The following is a 22,166-nucleotide window of genomic DNA, read 5'->3' on the forward strand; positions in this document are numbered from 1 at the left end:
TCCTAGAGGTTTATCCCAGGGGTCATTTTTGAGTCCATTCCTGTTCAATAACTTACTTACCCAGAGATTTTCTAGAGTCTGCATCCCTCGATATAATCAAAATCCAGCTACACATAGTTTTAAACAGTGCCCCGAGGTGACAGCGTGAAAAGAAATGTTGGGCAAGATGACCTCCAGAAGTCTCTTCCAACCTCAACCATTCTGTGATTTTGTGGTACAGAACTCATGTCCAAGAGCATCAGACTAATCCTAGCTCTGCCCATAGGCACACATGGTCAATGGTTCTACAAAAATACCTTTTCCAGAGCAAAAGTGAAATCTGTAACATGATACCTTGTTTTTAGACACCACTTACTCCTATTCTGCTAGTACTCACCACATTTTGTCCTCCCCAGATTCACTGTAAATAAGCTTTTTCATCAGCAAATGTGGACAATTCAGTATATCTCAAAATTAGACTCAGATTCTGACAGCAATTTCAAGTGGAAAATACCCTAATATGTATGAATAGCAGTAAAAGTTTCTACAGACATTTATTCTCCTCCCCAGTGTCCCACAGTGCTCCCTGGCACAACACTTTTTTGCAAGCCACTAATGTCAGAAAAATAAATAAAATTTAAAAGCTGTGCCATTAGTATTTCTGTTCAATTTTCTCCCTGAATATTTACAATAATCACAAAAACAAATCCTGGAAGACACTTTTAAAAGTCATTTAGTCCATTCTCTTGTTCCAGCACATGACCAGCTACACTTGTGTCTCTTCTAACAAGTATTTGCCAAACCTGCTCCTTCGGATTTTCACAGCTTCCAAACAAGCCCTAAACAAAGTATGCAAACATTTTAAGTTTTCTTTCCATTAAAAAATTCTCCCTACCAAGTTCAGTCCTCCCTAATGCAATCTAAGTTTACTCCTTTCAGTTTCACCATGATATGAACATGGAAAAGTGATAATTTCCTTTCACTTATCCATCTCCTTCATTCCCTGGGATTTTCTTTTAGGAGGCTAAATTAACTCATGTGTTTGATTCTTTCCTAACACATACCATGGTTTTTAGACACCTAATTATTCATTCCTATTACTGTCCACTGAATTACAACTGCTCCACATAATTTTTGAAGGGTATGCTATTCCAGATGAGACCATACCAAAGCCTAGCAGTGGGAAAACTTCTTCACAGTGCTTCCTGGCCAGTGTCTGTACATTCCTGTATGACATTAATCTCTTTCAGGATACTGGCTACTGCTCAACTTACATACTATTAGGGCTCCCTGATTCTCTGCCAAAAATCATTTCCCTACACAATTTTTCTTTGTCCTATGTCAACCACATAAACTACCCCTACGGAACATCCCTTGGCATTTTTCCTTTTGAATAGCGTCATAACATCATAACCATTGTTTGGGGTTTTCAGGATAATTTTTAATATAATCATGCCATGAGTTGTTAACACAAGAATGGGAGAAGGGTATCTAAAAATTCAGTTAGTATACCAATTAATTCATTTCTTAGTTATATAATAAAAACACTGAACAAGACTGGTTCCCAAAGAGGTCCCAAAGAGATTCAAAAAGATCCTTCCATTCTAACAGTAACCATTTATTAATATTTTTTGTTAACTATAACTCATCGTTTACACTGCCCATATAGTATTTTAAGTTTCTTGAAAGCCATATGCTTCATATTTACAACACTAGTGAGCAGAAGAACTTTTACTGTTAAGGAAACGGAGAATACAAAGTATTGTATAAAAAGTGTAATATTGCCAGTATCTAATAGTAACCAAAAAAACAACTCTTAATATGTACACAATTTTATAAGCAGCTAAGTGAGAATATCAGAAAGAGAGCTCAGAATAATACACTGCTTTACAGAATATCAATTTTATATCCTATTTTTCCATTTTAATTTGTGAAATGTTTTCACTATGTATTCTCAGAAAACATCACAGCTTTCATGACCCACAAGTAAGAAGATCCATTTAAATACATATATTAAAAAAATAAACAAAAATTGATTCTGCTTAGAAAGTAATTAGCAAGTTATATGCATGCTTTAAACCAGTTATGCATGAGTTCAAAAGTAAACATTTCTTTTGTCACATGAATTTACAATGTATAAACCTCTAGAAGAAAGAAGAGAGAGCAACTTAACTGTTTAAAGCTCAAATAACATCCAAAATACATTTTAGCAATTTGAAAATTTATTATAAATATTTTTAGTTTCTCTTTATGAAAGGAATATTTTCCTCTCCATGCTTTAAGTTCTACTCTAAGGCACAATGTCCCAGCTTTGCCAGTTTCTGTTAAAACTTAAGATTTTCAGATAGCAAAAAAAAAAAAAATCATATAAAAGGATCACAGATGAAATACTGGCTCCATCAAAGTCAAAATTTCCTCTGCTTTGATTGACCAAAGATTTCACCTTATATCTGTTGAAGTTCTGAAACATGACAGATATGCTAAAAGCATGAAAAAAATGACATGATATGCTCCTGCTACTTAGAAAGCTCTTCTGATATATTATGTAGATTCATATAGCATTCTATGCATGACTCAGACCACACATATGCATAGACATGCTATAAATAATGCTACATGTCTTATCATTCCAGCTCCTCATGCACAGAAAACACATCACTTGTCCAGAAGTTTCATTATAAGGGACATTTGCCAAAGGACAGACAAAAAAAAAAGACCAAAAAAAAACCACAGCAGCAGTAACTCCTTAAATTGTACTCTAATGCAATCACTTAAGTTGCTGATAAGGAGAGTAAGACCTGATTTTCAGTTTTCGCTTTGCAAATGAATGGCTGGAAAGCAAGTTGTGCTCAGTTTGTAAAATGCCCTCACCTGCATGTTCTAAAGGGGAAATTATTTTAAACATACCCTCCATCATGTTCTAATGCTATACAGATGTTACTTAATCTACAGAGAGCAGCTTACTTACGTCTGGGGCTCCTTTTCATTTTGCTGTTTTTGCTGTGGTTGAAGAACGTTATTTACCAGCTCAGTGATCCCACTAAAGGGAAACCACCTGTTTAAACAAGCAAATAATGTGACTGAATAACCAACAAAACCACACTAGTTGAAATGTTTTCTTATCCAACATTAGTAGAAATAGACAGGCAGAAAAGCTAGAGCCAATGGGAATGTGAGCTGCAGAACTAAAGAACTAAGTCAGCCACTAAGGGTGTAAGGGAAGTAAAGTTCTACAATTCACCAGTTCACAAGCAGGCAGCAAGAACCTACATCCAGCTAACATGTGGATGGAGTAAGAAGCTACAGGCAGCTCTCTTACAAGCCAGTCAGGAAGCAGATGACAAACTACCTGCAGCCTATCAGGTATCAGTGAAAGCTAATACCATCAAAGGTGCAGAGAGCAGAACATGGCAAAGGTAGAAAAGTCAAGCCTAGTGCATCTTGAAGATACTTTACTTACTGTGTCGGCTGTGGTTTTTGCTCTTCTTTGACCCTAAAAAGATAAGTTTGCACAACTGAGTGCAACATGTTCAAAACAACTATGCTGAATACTAACATCTGTATCAAATGGGAAGGGAAAAGTTCCTATTTTGAATTAAAAGGATTTGCTTTAATATTCGTTGCATGTTTATATTAAGTTGTACTATGGATTTGTTTTTATTTCCATTTATTTTTAAAAATGGGGAGTGCCAAGAATAGAAAATTTTAATATGTAACTAAAAATTAAATCAGTCATGTTACCTGACTTCCAATTTTTTGCACATAATACCATATTAAAACATTTCCAGCAATACTTTCAGCAATAAATACAAAGGAAGGTGCTTTGATTATGTGAACTACAATCTATTTCTTTTTTATTTGCAACCAAACTGCCTGTCATAGTTCAAGGCAAATCTATAACATCTAATATGCTATTTAAAATGCAATAGATTAAAAGAAAATCTGCATTATATTTATTAAACTACAGTGATGTCAGAACCTGAAGGCAACATAGCTAAAAACTAAGGAAGGAAAGCAAGAATTTTACTCAGTGAACTTTACTAGGACTTGCTTAAAGAAATAACTGGATAATACATACAGTAGGTCTGTTTTGTACTGATTAGTAGTTGTCCACCGTCTTAAGCAAAATATTCCAACTAAAATACACGCTTTAACTTAAATGAGCAAGCTGATGTTCTATACCAAACCTGTGCTGGTTTCAGCTGGGGTAGAGTTAATTTTCTTCATAGTGGCTGTATGGGTCTGTGGTTTGACTTTGTGCTGAACACAGGGTTGATAATATAGAGATGTTTTTGCTATTGCTGAGCAGGGCTTACACAGAGCCAAGGCCTTTTCTGCTTCTCCTACTGCCACTCTGGGGAGGAAGTTGGGGGTGCATGGGAGGTTGGGAGGAGACACAGCCAGGACAGGTGACCCAAACTGACCAAAAGGATATTCCAGACCATGTGGCATCATGCTCAGTAAGTAAAGTTGGAGAAGCAGGAAGAGGGGAAGTGTGGAGTGATGGAGTTCACCTTCCCAGGTAACTGTTACACCTGATGGGGCCCTGCTCTCCTGGAGATGGCTGAACACCTCTCTGCCTATGGGAAACACTGAATTAATTCCTTGTTTAGCTTTGCTTGTGTGACTAGCTTCTACTTTCCCTATTAAGCTGTCTTTATGTCAACCCACATGTTTTCTCTCTTTTACCCTTTTGATTCTCTCCCTGATCCTACTGGTGAGGGAATGAGTGAGCAGCTGACTGGGCCTTGTTTACTGACTGGGGTTAAACCATGACAAAAACCCAAAAATAGAGACATTTACCCACAGGAATACTTACATCCTCTAACTGCAGGTATTGGTCTTAAATATCAGGTTAGGATCTACTTTCCCTATATGCTCAAAAACCCAAAAAGGTTCCTGTATAGATATTCTGAATGTCTCTATAGAGAATACTCTCACCTAACTAAACAGGAAGCACAGGCTCATAATTTTAAGTGGAGGCTTGGTGTTGCACAGAAAAATAAAGCTCACCAAAATACCTCCATATCTTGTCCACCATATGATATCACAGGAAATAACTTCATAAACAGGATTCAGTGGCTAAATAAGATTTAAATAAGTGGATGATTAGAAACACTAATGTCTTTCCAAAACTGAGTAGTGAAAGGGAAAACTGAATATGCAACACACGGTAAAATGTCTTCTAACGCAGTTTTGCCTCTTCAGCACTTTAGAAATGTATATTAAAAGTAACATTCCAGTACAAAAACCAAAATAAATAAATAAACAAACAAAGCCCACAAAATCAAGCAGGTATATTAAACAAAAAAGAAAAAAAGTAAAAACAAAAATGTCACATGCCATTGCAATTCCACTCTACCATGCATCATATTATCTTTAATCAAGATAATCCACACTTGTTTTTCAATGTAGAAAGTTCAAAGCAGGAGAAATGGGAGGGATAGGAAATCAATCATCATATGTCCATACTTTGCTCACTAGGTAGCTCAGGACATTTAATTTAGATGCCCAACATTATGAGCCTTGAGGCTCTGCGGTCAGCTGTGAGGAGAAAACTCCTAGATAATGATTCGGAATACCTAAGTTGCTTATGCAGAACTAGACACTAAAATGTGACCTCCGTGACAACTGGGCAGACACTAAAATGTGACCTCCGTGACAACTGGGCATTGAAAACTGATATATCACTAGTCTATACATTCCTTTCCACGCATTTTTTCCAAGCCTTTGTACTCAACTCTTTCATTACTTCATTGTGAATTGTTCTATAGGACTAAACAAAGGAAATCCAAGCCCTTCACATAATCAGATTACAACCAATATATTTTCTTCGGATAGTGACCATGGTCAATCATTTTTCACGTGTGGAACTGAGATCAAATTAGTGTAAGATCCTAAGTGTGTAGTTTGAAATCTTTGGTACACTTTTTTCAACAAGATCTAGCATATTTACATTATAGTATATATATGGTGGCTTCAATTGCAGCTGGAAACCCTTGGTATTTTTGAAAATCCTACAATCAATTTTTAGTTTTCCACCATCAAATAAAACACATTGTCCATTATCAGACATGTTGAAAACCTGCATTTAAAATTAATTTCTCAGCATTTTATAGAAACACTGTGTTCTAAGTCAGGATATGATATGACCCTAGAATTCAAAATATCTTCCTTACAAATTAATCTTTTTGCCTCCTATAATTCTGTCTCACTCACTATCCACTTTCCAACACTGCAGTTATGTGAGGACAAGAGCTTCCATTATTATATAACAGTGACGCATTCCTCCAGCACTTTCCATACATCCTTCAGTCCCCGGATTAGGAAATTATCTTCCTTGACTTTATAACAAGCATAGAAGACAAACTACAATTTGAAAAGAAATTAAGAAATCTATTGAATTAATAGATTTTACCATATGATTTTAAATTAATATTAACCTTGTGGATCAACAGGCCTGAAGCCTTCAGGTGTGCAGCCAGGTATTTATCTTTCAAGGTCAGAGAATGGATACAGATTCTGGATCTAAATACAAAAACCACTGACTAATTTCTGCTTCTTTTTTTTCAAAAGACTTCATTCAGATGAAATTACAAGTTGTAGCAACTGATAGAAATAATTATATATTAGATGAAATGCACTGAATGTATTTTTAGCATTGCTGTGGTTTAAATATCTTTTTCTAGACAGAAAAGGACGAAAGAGACTCCAGATAACTTGAACCCTGCCTACATGTACACATACAGTTGTATTTCATTTGGTTACAAGAGCTGGTTTGTGTTTCACTGGATTGCATACTTCCATATTTATGCATTGTTTCTACCCTCCTTTCAAAAAGGAGCAACAAACAATTGCTTAAAAGTGCCTTGCCAGGTCAGCAAACCCCCAAACTTGGCTTTTCTCAACAGACCAACTGAAATACCCCAAGCAGTATAACTACATTCTGCTCCTTCCAGGCTACCTGTCTTCATTTAACCTTCCTATGTCTTTTCAGCTCTATCCACTCAAAACCCTATCAAGAACAGTGCCAGTTCTCATTATTCACTAGAAACAAATTCTGCTCTAAAAACACCAAGAGGCTGCAGATAATGTGTCTGATCTACAGTAACTGAGACAATGTATTCTAACAGTGCAGAATACTAAGTATTTTACCACCTATTAGAGGAGTTTGAACATTTTGTCACTACTTTTTTTTTTGAAAGATCACAACTCCATACACTACTCCACTTGAAAACAAGCCAGGATTTTTCTACTTGCCAACAATAAAGAATTTTTACACCTAGCACTTTGTTAGGGGAACCTCTGCCCTTTGAAACCGACACAGCACCATTACTCTTGTGTTCCTCTGCAAGCCTACACAGTCCAAGTGCCAGACCTCTTTGATCTTTTCCAGTAGCTGGAATCATTAAGCTAAATCTCAAGTTACTGTGAACAGTTTTTGATGTTAGATCCTCTCTGTGTACTAAAAATTTCCTCAAAGATTAAGGCTATTCCCACTGGCACAAGGAATGAATATGAGAACAGAACAGAAAGAAGAGGGAAGAGAACAAGAAAAATGGAAGCAGGAAACTAAGTAATAAAATCAATATAAAAATTATTATCCTTTTAATCTCCTAATACTTTTCTATTTTTCAATCTACTGCCACCAGTAAAAGCTTCTCTCTAAAACCTACTATGTCAAAACCATAAAATGTTTTTTCCACAAGGTGCTTTGGAGACAGGAAAACTAAAAAGCACTCTGTTACCAGAGCTCATCTCTATTTTCACATACTTGGATGCATAGCCACAAAAACATAGGGGAAGAACTCAAGTACCTCAATCTATGAAAATAACCCTTAAAATAGACTCTATACCTCCTAGATATTTGTATTAGTTCTTCTCAAGTGATGTTTGGGGAATCTGTATTTTAGAATCAGCCATCCTTGGCAGGGATAAACATCATAACATCTAACTCCAACCCAGTAATACTCACAAGATTCACACTTGCCATCCATGGACCTACAAGCACAAGGAGATCAAATGTTCAGGAGTAAACTCTGTGTACCTAATGTCTCCTAGAAACACTTAGTTGAGTGTATAGCATATAACATTCTATATCACTGTCATTTAAAAATATATAGGTCAGTAATTTCACTCTTTTTCTCAATAATAGTCTATGTTTTCCATACTTCCTAACCAACTCCATGGACTAGGATAGACCAGGATTGAAGTTTTTTCTAGCCCTTTTGTTGAAATTGAGAAGATTGGAAAAACAAGTCAATTTTTTGCTTGGAACTCACCCATGAAAAAAAAATCTAAATATATTTTATGATTCCTGTTAATGCTGTAATGTTGCAAGTATCAATTTAATAAAGCTATTGATGCTTCTAGAGTAGTTATTTTTATCAAATATATTGCCTAGGAAATCCAGAGAGTTGGAGACTTGTATGAAATGTTTAAGTTTAGAGAATGTAGATCCTAATGACAAAGCAGGATATATGTGCAGTAGTCTCAATGAGCAGTGCATGTTACACTAAACTTGATTAAGAATCAACATGAGATTAAATATTAATGCTCCAAACTATCTGGTTTTCCTAAAGCAAATCATACAGGAAGGATGAGGGACAGTCTCAGATCTATAAAAAGAATTGTCACATTCTGCTTCCTCTGCAGATACCATACTGACATTGACCTCCAGCTTTGTTCACAATAAAGAAATAGAAATAGTTGAGAGAAGACAGCAGCAAATAATTTCACCTCAAACCCAGATTATATTATATGCAATAAAAATGTGCAAAGCTGCTATTTTGCAAATAAAAACAGCAGCATGAATGCTAACTAGTTCATAACTAACTGTATTATAAGGTGAATTAAACTGAATACTATTCTCAGGATTAGTATTTAAACTTATTTGCATTCTGGACCCCACTAACCCAGAGGAGAGCACAGAGATGCAGCTTTCTCAAGAGTCAAGGCACCAACATCTTTGAAGTGTTCTCTCTCTTCAATAACTGTCCACAATTTTAAGCAGATTTGAACTATTCCAGAATCACTTCATAGTTAGCAAATGTCTTTTCAATGCAGAACTTGTGAAAAAATTTTAATGAAGGTATGTAACTAGCTTTACCTGGAATTTATATATTCCCATTGTCACAGCATATGAACATAATCTCTAAAAGTATTTACCATTAGCAAAATTTCTTAATTTAGAGAAACTTCCTCCCCTGGAACTTATACCCTTGAAAATGGCACTGAAAATAATATAGATTTAAAGAAAGAATGATAAAATTCTAACCTCCCTTCTCTCTTGCTTCCCTGTGCCTTCCATTATTTCTGTCAAAAAAATTGCATTCCATGCATAACTATATCCAAACCACTGTGAAGATACCTATTCCCTCATTTTAATTTTGCTGAATGGGAGAGATCATCAGCTCCAGCAACATTTGGAGGTTTCCACCACCCTGTCATAGAATGCAAGGTCCATTAATCCATTTTCCTAGATTGCCTGCTGTGGACTCTTTCCTTTTTTGTTTTTTCCCCTAAATCTTCATAACAGTATTTCAATTAAATGCCCTGCACCAAACGAACAAAAAAAAAGGGTTAGTTGCAGTGACTACACTCACACATTGGAAGTCAAGACACGACACAAGCACAGTATATAACTTCCTGCATCCACCCTTGACAGAACAGGGGAGTTAACACAGGCATATATTCAAATATAACCAGCCATTTTCTTGAGAAGGCATTTCTACAGATTAATTACATTAAATTATGTAAGCATGTTTAACTCCAAGAAAGGAGGTCAAATATAAATCCATGCCAATTACATAACTGTAAAATACTATACATTAATGAATTGATTCTTTGCATTGATTATGATTATATATAAAAACCTACACATACTAACATCCAGTTTAACTATTTTGATCAAACTTCAAGTCTTTAATTTATATTACTGTTCCAAGTGTTTTATTAATTTAGAGAGTATCAAGAGTTGAATTGAGAAGGACCATATTTTGGACAAGAAAGTAATGTCTTGAGGAATATTTTCCTTAATATATATGCAGGTGATTTTACTGTAACTTTGTAATGTTTGTAACAAACATACCAGTAGTTTCCAAAAAAGCACTTCCACAATCAGTAGAGGAGTGGTAATTGGATATTTGATATAAGTGAACAGGCAGGTGGAGAAGTTGGGTACTTGGGCTAGAAACAATATTTTTTCTGGTACACAGAAAAAATTTAAAACCTAACTAAATCCAAGCTTAAAAGGTTAAACATTCCTTGAAGTCCAAACTAAATTTATAAACTAAATTTTTATAAAATATCTACTAAAATGTGGCTCACTGTGACCAAAACCAGTGCTCAACAGCCCTGTGCTTTTAACTCCAAAACTGAAGAAATGACAGTATGTTTTGAGTATTTAAGAATCAGCAAAACAAATTGGATTCTGCTTATCTTAGGATAAGAACTCCTCAGGGCAGAAATGTTTCCTACCATTCATTTCTGGGATGGGAGAAGGAGACACTTTGTTCTACAAATGAAAGCTCCCTTGCCTCTCACACATCCTAACTCAGCCAAACTTCTTCCCTGCTATTTGTTATGGTGTTCAGAGTAAAAGGATAAAAATCAAAGTCAAACTCACCAATCAGCACATGAGAAAGTTATTATAGTAATATTAAATTAAAACTGTACTATTAAATAAGTACTACAATGAACAGTAGCCATTATGTTCTATACAGTTACACATACACTATGTATATATAGTATATACACATACTGTATATAACATATACAGATGTTACATATAGTCCCAATAATTCATTCACCAGTCAATGCTCTCTTTTGAAGGTTATACAAAATTGCAAGCAGGAGGCTTATACCAGGGAGGTGATATTAAAAGGTCTATGGGTTTGTCCAAACCTACCACACAGTTTAAAATGAACTACTGCAGCTTTTTCCTTACTAAATATAGGGAAAAATTATTTTAGTTATCACAGATTAAGTGGGAATTCTAAGATTTTGAAAGCCCTCAGCATTATAATTTGTTGCCCAGTTGCAGCAGACCAGCTGCTTCCCACATAGGTATCATGTGTCTGCTGAGGGAATGAGACATGTACAAAAACTTGGAAAAACAAAATTATAAATTAAGACATAATAGAAAGTCATGGATCACACAAAGTTGTCAAAGAGGGGCAGCAACCAGAAAACAATATAAACAAACCTAACACAGGAATTATATTGGGTGAAATTGTATCTTTCAATCCTAAAACTTCAGAAGTTTTTTTCAGATTGTCATATTACTAATATTTTTGAACTAGTAGTCCCACTAGATTTGCTTTTTTTATCTGGATAAAGCAACCAATATCTGTCAGCTGTTCATCTCTAACATCATATATAATGGCTGCAAGATTGGACCAGCTAACTTGCAATACATAAAGCCAAAAATTAGCCTGTTTTAGAAATGCAGTAAGAACAAAACAAAGATCAAATTCATGCATAAGAAGGATGTCAAGGGCAGCAGATGATAAACACACACAAGTTTAAGGAATCCTTGAACCATAGTAGATATTTCTTTAAAAGTAGTTTACCTGTTCAGTTTTTATCAGCTCATTTAAAGAGCATCTAATGTTGCATCATTCTTCACTATAATGAATTTCCAAGTCCATTTGAAGGACATGAGATACAAGTAAATACCTCCTTGAATGCAATCAGTTTGTTCTGTCAGTAGATGCCTTTTCAGATAAGAAAAAAGGGGGCAATATGCCTACAAATAACTTTCAATTTCTGTCAAAAGTTCAACTTTGAGACAACAGTCACTGTCCTGCTGTATATTTGGTCACACTAATGTCTCCCTCACACAATCTGAAAAGCCCTGACTTCTCTCTGATCTCAGTTCTCATATTTTAAACAGGCAGAAACACCTCACATGGGAGCCTGACACTTGCTCACAGCCTCTATAAGTAGCAACTGCCTTCAGTCAGGATGTTTTAGCTGATTGAACTTTAAGCACATGCATATTTCAATTCATTGGAGGAAAATAGTTTTATTTGGATTTAATTTTTTTCTCCAATTTATTAAATGTTACTCTCCTAAGTCCTGTAGATAGGTAGATATTTCAGGCAGATGACTTACAGAGAATGAAAGAAATCACTATGAGACAGCAGGCATCAATTCTGAAAAAAATGTTGGACTTTCCTCTAATTTTCCAAGGACGAATAGAGACAAAGTTGTCCAATTATCACATAGCATTTGTTATTAGATGCAATTTTCTTTAATTATGAGGACCTCATAGCAAGCCTTGCTATGAGGCGAGACTTGCATTGAAAAAATGTTGAAGTTACAGATATCTCTACAACCTAAACTCTAGCAAAGATTAATTTTTGACAGCTAGCATTCACTTGAATGCATCTATTTTCAAAAAGTCAGGTTTCTCCAAGGAAGTGCTGGAATAGCACTTAGGTCTGCCACATATTTTGTGTAAAGAGGAAAAAAAATATTATGCATATTTTTTTACACATATCTTGTGTAAAGAGTAAAAAAATGTTTTTCATTCTTGCCTACAGGATGTGTGAAATGTACCACAATAGCTGCATTACAGTGAGCCATATTCAATACCTGGAAATAAGAATGACTGTAACAAGGTAAATTTTATAGTCTTTTTCATGACCAAAATGCAAACCTTTCCCACTACTATAGTAATAACACATGCATAAATACATCCAAATGTAGCATACACATGTACAAGACTATTCAAACTTTACTAAATTATTACCTCCAAACAGTTTTACCAGAGTGAACTTCTGTAACGGATAATCAAACACCAAATAAGGTTTTGTCCTACAACAGTTTTTCTTGGAAAACACTCAAAAAAGGCTTAAATATTTTAAATTAGAATTTTAATCAAAAGGATTTTTAAGGGATATTTATTTCACAACTTTTCTTACTTAATGCAATATTTGTTCTTTCTGTATTGGAAAGATGAGACTTGAAGTTTTACTTATGCTTCAAAGTGTTTTGCAATTAACTGAAATTCTCAAGGAATTCATAAAATAAAACAGAAAGCCCTAATTTTAAAATTGATACAAAAGCTAGGATATTGAAATCAAACACATTAGGACCTTTTTAGAACACGAGTTGAATTCTACTGTAAGTGTCCATTAATATAGAAATTTCTCCTAAGGGTTTTGATTTGCTTTTGGATTGGATTTTTACTTTTTCAACAGTAGATGGCATTCCAAGCATCTCCTGCAGAAAGTGCTTTTATAGATTCTTGTTCTGTCACCAGCTGCTAGTGAAAGATGCAACCCTGGGCTCAGATGCTAGCAGGTGAATTAAAACCAATTAATTTTAACTCTGTAATTAATTTTAAATGCTCTGGTAATTACTTTGGACTTGATATGTTATTTTGCCTGTTAAACAGCTATTCTATAATATTATCTCTGAGATATCCACCAGCTGAAAATCTTATACACTAGAGCTTAAAAACTACACAGTAGACAATAAGCTATATTTCTCAGACTGTGACATTTATTGTGTGAAATGGGTTCAAATTTCTTCCATAGTTCAGGCAATCCTAGAGAAGAGTTATTGCAAAGGCCGCAACTGGAACAGAAATAAAAAAAAAAATCATTAATTTGTTCCCATTCTTCTCTTCCAAAGTAAGTCTTAACAAAGAGCCCCTTTTTGGAGCAGACTTGTGTCCTGCAGCCCCCCTGCACTGGATCACTAGTGATCACAATGAAGCTCTGGATCACTATTGCAAAACAAACAGGGTGTTGGCAGGACAAGTGCTTCAGCTGTAAGGCTGGATTACTAAATGGCTTGAAAAATTCAAGTTCCCTACCAAAAAAGAAACAATATAACTTTTGCTACCAAAAAAAAATTACATACTAAGATTTAAACAAGAAGTGAAAAACCAGGAAAAGAAAAAATAAGTGAGAAATACAACAATGCATACAAATTCAATGACAATACTTCCAAATAGTCTATTTATCAAGAAATCATTCCTTTTTTTCTGATTTGGTGGTGTTTTTCACATATATCTTGAGAGTTTAAAAGACTTTTATTAAATATATTTTATTTAATATTTTATGAGGGAATCATGCCTATGTTATTACATTATTCTATTATATATTCTATATAATAATATAGAAGCTATTATACATTATTAGGCTGATGGTGGTATTATGATATCATTATATTATGATGCTATTATAGTATTATTAAGACCTCTTTTGTGAGACTAAAACATAAAATACTGGGGTTTTTCCTGAGAATATATTTAGTTGAATAAAAAAATAAATGGGAATACTTGCAGATAGCATTGAATTCTCTATTCACATACTCTATATAATTTATAGTTCATATCTGGAGGTCACAGGAAATTACTGTGATATAATCTTATCTGTGATGTAATGTCTCTGACCACATGAGATACTAGAAGTAAATACAATGCCCAGTTTACATGCTACTGAGAGAAAGCATGAGAGGTTTTCTTTAAAAAACAGATGTTGTCTGGTGATTCATTTGATGACTAGAAAGTTTAGAATCATAAATAGAATATTATTATAAACTGTCTGCATGACTAGTTATAGCAACACAGTTTACAATAGTGGAAATGCTCTTCTCCATTGGTTTTATATGCCTGAAACAATGTTCCACTAAGAAAGAAAATATTCCAGAATTGTTTGCTATTTCTGTCTACATTTCTCTTTTTATCAGTATTCTGCTGGGGTTTGCTTGCTATTTGCACCTTTATTTTAAAGTGAACAAAAGTTAGATGATACTTGGAACACCATTTTCCTCAATTTTTTTCTGATGCTTTGTTTTTTATGCCCTTGTCTTCTATTTTTTGCATGAGTAATGCTCCCCTAGTTTGAGGAGTTTATTTAAATTGATGATTTTTGTGCACATTTTTCTTTCTCATATTGTACAGACTTATTTACAGTGAGCAAGAAAGCATTCCCAGAGCTACATCATGGATGCCAACTAAACTGGGGCTTGTATTTGTTTCAATGAGCAAACTTTGGGCTCCAGAGATGAACATAATCCAAATCCATGAGCACAGTCAGTTTTGAAACTACTGACAATTTTGCATACATGCCACTCTCTCTGCTCTTAAAACATCCAACTATTAAGGTTTTAAAAGACAGATGGTATTCTCTGAATATTGTTTTTAAAAAAAGGAACTACTTTAGCAAATGCCTTCTAAACAGAAAACAACTAATCAATAAAGGAAATAACACATACAAAAAAAACTCATACAGAACACATTGGCAAAATTAATCTTTAACAATTTTGATTTTTTTATCAGAATTAAAATTCTTTCAAATCATTTCTATGTCACAAATAACAATGTAAGCAGAAGCTTAAAAGCATTTAAATGACCTGCTATTAAAATTAATTAAAATATTTTCTTTCAATCTAAGCTGTAAAGGCTTCTGATCAAAGTATCTTGTCTTGGCTGACAATGCCAAGTTTTAGTTTTAAAAGCTAAAACTATATTAACCATTAAACTATTATTAATAATCTCCATTAATTCACATTAGGTCCTGCCACATATGATCCTCTGTAGTGGTCAGTGGCTGAATCAGAGACATTTCCAAGTTGAAGGAGTTGTGGATTTACTCAGCCTATGAAAATCTTGAGGTTTTGGGTCCACTGGGTTTGACATTCCAGAGTACAATGCAGGTTGATGTATCAAGCTGTTCTAAATTCCAATGCTGCAGTGACATAAATTTATTTTTGCTTTGGGTGTTAATTTCCTTCAGTGTCCTTTTAAAGTTTATTCAGAAAATTGCTTTAATAAACAATGAAAAAGCCCTTAAATTTCACTTCTGCCTGCATCATAGAATTAAGAATGAAATGGTAATCTGATCTGTGTAACTTCTCATTTCTCGGTGAAAACAAAATATCTATTCTCTAAACAGGCTCCAGGAGAGAACTCTGGATTCCAAAAATGCAAGATCACAAATAAAAATGGTACTACTATTTAGTAAATTCCATGTTTAAATAAACTTCATTAATTGGCTTTCATAGGGCAACTACTCAGAAATTATTGTAACTCTTCCTCTGAGCAAACTATCTAACCTCTGAGGTCATACATAAATTACAGTTTAAGTCAAAACAAGTTGTTGAGACATTTCCTTCTTATTCTGATTCAAAGAGTATATCCCAGTGGTTCCTGAAAGTAGTACATTCATTTCAATAAATGCCAAAATTCTCTCCCAGAATGATGAAAAAGATTGATCATGTGATTACTTTTAACATGTATTCGATTTCAGAATCTAGTATCCCTGAATTTGTAACAATCTTACATTTTCTGTCTGAACTTTTTTCTATATCTTTAATAAGATTAACTTTCCTAGTCAGGCTGCAAAAAAAACTTCAAACAATCTTCAAGACACAAACTCAAGTGCTGGTAACCTCTAAACCTTCTCACCAAAACTTACGGAAATTTAAGTGTACAATTAAACATCATACACTACTTAAGAATACAGTATTCTCTCAAAATTTAGCATTTTGGTGTTGACTCAATACCTGAATTTCCTGAAAGGATGCAATGTCATTTGCATGACATTATAAAGTAGAATCTGAAGTTTACCCCCTTTGTTTTCTATTTCCTGGGAATAAATTTACTAAGGAATTAAGAACTCAGAATGCTCTCCCTTACATACATCTTACCTGAAATGCTCATTACTTCTTAATAAGAGTGATCAATCTGGGATTCCAGAAACTTGGGACTGGCTATAATAGGTTAAAGGCATTTGTAGCAGGGGGAAGGCAGGGATAGAAAAATAAACTTCAGATCTCAAATTCCTCCTTCAGCAAAACTACACCTGTTCTAGAGGCATTGACAGAATGCTACTTGCAGAAATAGTAATTTTGTGAGCATCATTATTCCTAAACATATGTTATACAAACTCTTACCTGAACAGAAGTTCTAAATGTTTAATAAGGGAATCCTGCATAGCAGCTTTGAATGATCTTTTAACGCCTAAATCTTTATTGGAATGCAGACACTCATTGTTCTCATTCCTAGTGAATAGCAAATATTCATTCGTGTCTGTTTGCAATTAGAGTACATTTAACATTAATAGAACTGCCATTCATGAGGACAGTAAATAAAAATGAAACTTAGTAAACACAAAGTGACATCAAAACCAGCTGAGATAATAGTCCTATGATTTAAAATGTAGTACATGCTAAACATCCTTGAAGAACTCACAAGTTCACAAATTCTGCAGAGCTACAACACCAGTATCAATTTGCAGCTGGGAGTATGGAACTAAGTTTTGTAAATTCAGTATTTTTTCATACCTATACTAGCAGTATAAATGAGAAGTAAAGGCAATCTACGGAAAACAAGTTTAAAAGTGATTCTCAAGTTCAAAACTTAGTAAATGTCTATGTTGCTGTTTTGTAACAAAAATACTCACTCCTTTCTTCTGAGTAAAGAGGTGCGTGGATTTTTGTTTAAAGAAAACATATTTCTTAGATGAAAAACCTACCCAAAACCAGCAAAAGGAGTCAATTTTCAAAACTGCAGAAATTAATGACAGAAGGATGAGATTAGTATGTTTCAGAATGGTTATTTTCATTAGTCATTCTCTACCCCAATCATAAGTTCAATGCACTAAGTTGTGTGAGAAGCAAGTGAGAAAACAGTACATTAAATAGATGAATATCTAATAAAACTCAGATCTTCTATTTTCTATCTTCTCTGAATCGCCCAAACTGCCAGTTAAGCTCAATACTTTTTGTCCCATCATCCACTCAGGGCATGAAAAACAGCAGCCTTTCATTTCTTGGAAATTTTGAAGTTCCCCTAAGTCTTCTGTCCTAAAGCTTATCTAAAGTGTTTAGCCTCTCCTCATAGCCTGTTTTCTAGAGATCTCACCTGTCAACTTACCCACTGCTATTTTCAGCTGCAATTTTGAAAACTAAACTCATTCTAGCTGTGCATTTACTGGTGTTCATTATTGCCTGACAGTTTTGTAGGACATAGTAATGTTTATGCAACTTATGATAGCAAGGATCCTTTCCATAACCACATGTGCAATTAACATTCATTTTCAGCATAAGAGGCAGTTTGGAGCCTAGATACTGAACTTGGGAATAGATCCATAGTCAGTAGCTAACTTGAATTTCAACATATGATTAAGTAAGCATAGTACTTACTGAATAATATCTCTGTTGAATATCATTCAGTAATTTTAGACCATATCTCTATTTCCTAAAATTAATTTATAACTTTTCTAACATGCTTGTAAGTGCACTCTATACCATCATTCTTAACATTAACGGATGTGCTTGACAACTTCAGCTAAGTTTCATTTGGTAAATCTTTGTTTAGAGAGAAAATCATCCATGTATAGGAAGTAAAACTTTCTGGTTCGTTACTCATGGGTAAATATTACTATTCTACACTAGTTTTCTCTGTAGCCACTGCCCTGGATTACTTAGGAATGTGTTTTTCAATAAGATATGAAAGCCTTCCTAAAGATACTCAATTACCACTTCTCTGTCTACAGAAGCTGATATATGTTGCAGAATTAAATTAGATTTTTCTGGCATGATTTGTTCTTGATAAACCCACATTGACTGCTATTCATTTATTTCTTATCTTCTAGATATTTACAAAAACTTAGCTTATTTCTTTCCCCTGGCTTTCTTGGAATTTCAGTAGACTGATTCACTGCTAAACCTTGGCTCTTCTTCCACTCACACCACCCCACTTTTCTAAAGGGGTATTCTGTTCTTGCTGTTTTCTCATCTTATATAAGAACATACCCAGAAAAGTGATTCCATCACATTTTCTGAACTCATACAACAGCTTACAATAAAATCCACAAGACCACAATAATAAGTAATTTTATCCTTTGTGACTTACAAATAAAGTTAAAGTCACAACTTCAGAGACAATCTTAGCATCTCAATTAAAATACTCCTTCAGCCTACTTTCTAAAGCCCTGTCTTGCTATCATTATATTGCAAGAGCTCTATTGTCATTTTATTACAATGGTTCTATATTGCTAGAGTTTCATACCTCCTTGATGGTTCTTGCAGGCAGCTCCTCCAGGCATTGACTCTTCCTTGTCCTCACAGCAGCCAACAGACTCCAGTTCCCCTCCAGCAACCAATCCACTCTTTTATAACACTCTTCTGATGATTGGCTACAGCTGCGGCCTGTTAACATCAGGCCCGCTCCTAATCCTTAATAATTGGCTCAACTGCAACTCTTTAGGGGATAAGATTACTTTCTATACTAACTTTATTTACTTATATTGTATGCCCCTACACTGTCTATTCAGATAGATACCTTGATCTGAATAAAAACATTAATAGGAAGCATGATCTTGACCTTTTAGAATAAGACAAAGTATAGAATATCTGCAACCACTTCTGAAATTTTTCGCATTCCCATTGCTGAAAAAAAAAGGCAATGGTCCTGTGTAGGTCCTTTTGGGCAACACTGTCTTAGAATGCACAATGGTTTCATATTTTTACATATGATCCCTACTCACCAAAGACAGAGCAAGCACATGTATCATAACCCTGTGAGGCCCATCTGTGGCACTGCTTGCCTGCACCAAACATTCCCGATTTCCTTTAACTTCTCTGGTCTATTCCCTCAAGATCTCAGTATTCTTAGTCACAGTTAAACTCTTACTTGAAAAGGCAGCCCTGATGGAGAATAGAAAATGAAGATTTATGGATGTGCTTGTCACACGTGCAGAAATAACACATTTTGAATCTGATAGCCTCAGTTTTTTCATATAGTTAATAATGTACTTCTTTTTCCCTTTAAAAGAGATCTTAACTCTAAGAGAGACAAAGGCAGCTAAGCTGAATCCCAAAATTCATGAACCGTGTACGCAATTCAAAAATTTAGTTAAACCTTTCTTTCCAAACCATGTACAGCAAAACAGGAGTGAAAACTGACAAATAACATTAAAGAGTTCAGAAAAGACGGGCAAGAGTGACATGGGAATTGGGAATATGTGAGACCTGAGTTCAGAATTTTTTAACCTAATTGGAAAATTGATAAAAGTATGGTTTTGATTTCAATCTTGTCAATTTTTATGTTCACAGGAGACACAGACACTTTAACAGACATTTTGACTTTTGGTTCATTTTCTCTTTGGCACTGTAGCCCCTTGACCATTCAAAGTGTGCACATAGCAGTTTGTAGCCAGCCCCATTATGACTGAACCAAGCTGTTACCTTGACTCAGGAAAAGCAGCTATGGATGAGAAGATAATGCAGGTTGGTCTGCATGGTGAATACAAGTCCTAGCTGGCTTGGATGCCTGGGTTTGTATCCTAACATATAGAATAGAATAGAATAGGATTGATATAAACTGAAATATCTGTTCTTGAGGAAGAGACATTTTGAGGAAAGAGGGAGGAAATTAGAACTAAAATGCAAATTTTGAAAGTTTAAGTTTTGTAAATATTGAAACATTTTACTCATTAATAATAGTGAAACTTAAGTCAATATTGGTTGTATTTCAAAATATGTTCTATTTCAATCTCATGTTCTTGAGCTTGATGCAATTGCTCAAAAGAGATTGATCACATTTGTGATGCAACCAGATCTTAATGGTTCCTCATCTGACTTTAAAATCTACTTAACCACTCTTTCCTCCTCTTACTATGAACTCAGAAAACTTCTTCTGTGGGATTTCAAATATGCAGCCTTTTTCAATTGATCACACACTCTCATATAAGTCATATATGTCACTATCTATGTCCTAATGATAAATTAACAGCCATTTAACTGAAAAGTGAGATATATTTGAAATTAACTGTATGTGAGTACTTTTCACAGCTACTTAAATATTTAGAGGGTAAAAAAGATGTATTGAAAACAAAATAAAGATTGCATTCTACACACGAGGCATATGTTATGTTAATACAATACCACCACCACAAAATTTAAATCTATTTCAAATGCATACTATATAGATATTTTTAAATTATAATTAATTAATAACATTATGTAAAATTTTATGGGGGTTTATGTGCCCATTTTTCTCATGAACTATCCAAACAAATCTCTGTAGTTTGCATAGCTAAAACTATGAGAGTCCTTTTTTAGTTTGCTTAAAATTGTTTCAGCATCTCTGATAATAGCTGTAATACAAATTATGTGATACAATGTAATACAAACAATGCCCTTCCCAAATAAATGCAATATTTTCTCACAACCTGCATTGACTAAAAACAGTAGCACTGCACAAAAGGAAGGGCTACATTTAGTAAGACTATAAAACTACAAAACTACTGAACTTCAGAAGGAGAAATTAGCAAATTCTTCCAAATTATGAGAAAAGAGATCTTTTTACTTTCTGGAGAACTTGCATACAGTGGCTCCTATTGCAGCTCAAAGAAACCACACCTGGTTAGTATATTACTTTAGATAATGGACCTGACTTCTGCAAAGAATATAAGCACTCTAGGCTGACCTATAAAAAGCACAAAAAATTACTACCTAATTAATTACACATAATGTTTCTCATTGCTAATACAATAACACTGGAGAATAACACTGATTTGCAAAATGTTCGCAGAACAGAAAGCAGTGCTAGAAGTACTCTGCCATCTTCCACAGTTCTCAGAAGGAAATAGCAAGCTCTTTTGATTTCAATAAAAAGACATTCTATAAATAAAATGTATTTATATCTTCGCAAATAAGCAGAAGAGTTGCACTGATCATGGCTTTAGAAATCTTGCCTAATTTTTCTAAGAGTCTTCAAAGCTCAGCTTAGCATCTGGATGTGCTGATTTTTATGGCTTTTATAGTGATAACAGGGTTTCACTACTTAAACAAGATCACCTCAGGAATGAAGAACAGCTGGTGCAAGCTGAACAAAAAGTAAATGGGCACAAGAGACCACTTTCTGTATCTCTATTTTGTTGGACATATATATTATCAAACTGTTAAATTAGTCAATTTAGTCAATCAGAATTCAGAATTCTCTTGGAATTCCTCCTGATAATGGCTTACCATACAGCACCTCCAGCAGTTTTCTCCTTTCCTCATTTGCTAGGAAAGGTTGCTATTCATCTTTAATTGTGCCAGTATTTATCAGCTGCCATTATCCTTACCTACCTCACCACAGTAATCCAAAATTCATCAGCAAGAAGCCATCAGCCATTATCACATTCCCTTTAACGTTTTTCCACCATAAGCACTGT

The 22,166-nt window shown here is 34.5% G+C and overlaps 1 protein-coding gene across 26 annotated transcripts in view; it reads right to left on the reverse strand.

The window, feature by feature from the left end:
- The window catches only part of RIMS2 (regulating synaptic membrane exocytosis 2), a 448,046-nt gene that overhangs the window by 382,892 nt on the left and 42,988 nt on the right, over positions 1 to 22,166 (reverse strand). For 8 of the 26 annotated variants that reach the window (XM_036406572.2, XM_036406576.2, XM_054515942.1 and 5 more), the window contains exons 2-3: positions 3,440 to 3,472; positions 2,948 to 3,034 (exon numbers count right to left, since the gene is read on the reverse strand). The exons of the other annotated variants lie outside the window; for them this stretch is intronic. In XM_036406572.2, the coding sequence (XP_036262465.1) occupies positions 2,948 to 3,034; positions 3,440 to 3,472 (120 nt within the window). The remainder of the gene's footprint in view (positions 1 to 2,947; positions 3,035 to 3,439; positions 3,473 to 22,166) is intronic. 26 annotated transcript variants of the gene reach the window in all.

Source organism: Molothrus ater, chromosome 1 (genome assembly GCF_012460135.2).
Source record: "Molothrus ater isolate BHLD 08-10-18 breed brown headed cowbird chromosome 1, BPBGC_Mater_1.1, whole genome shotgun sequence".
Classification (NCBI taxonomy): domain Eukaryota; kingdom Metazoa; phylum Chordata; class Aves; order Passeriformes; family Icteridae; genus Molothrus; species Molothrus ater.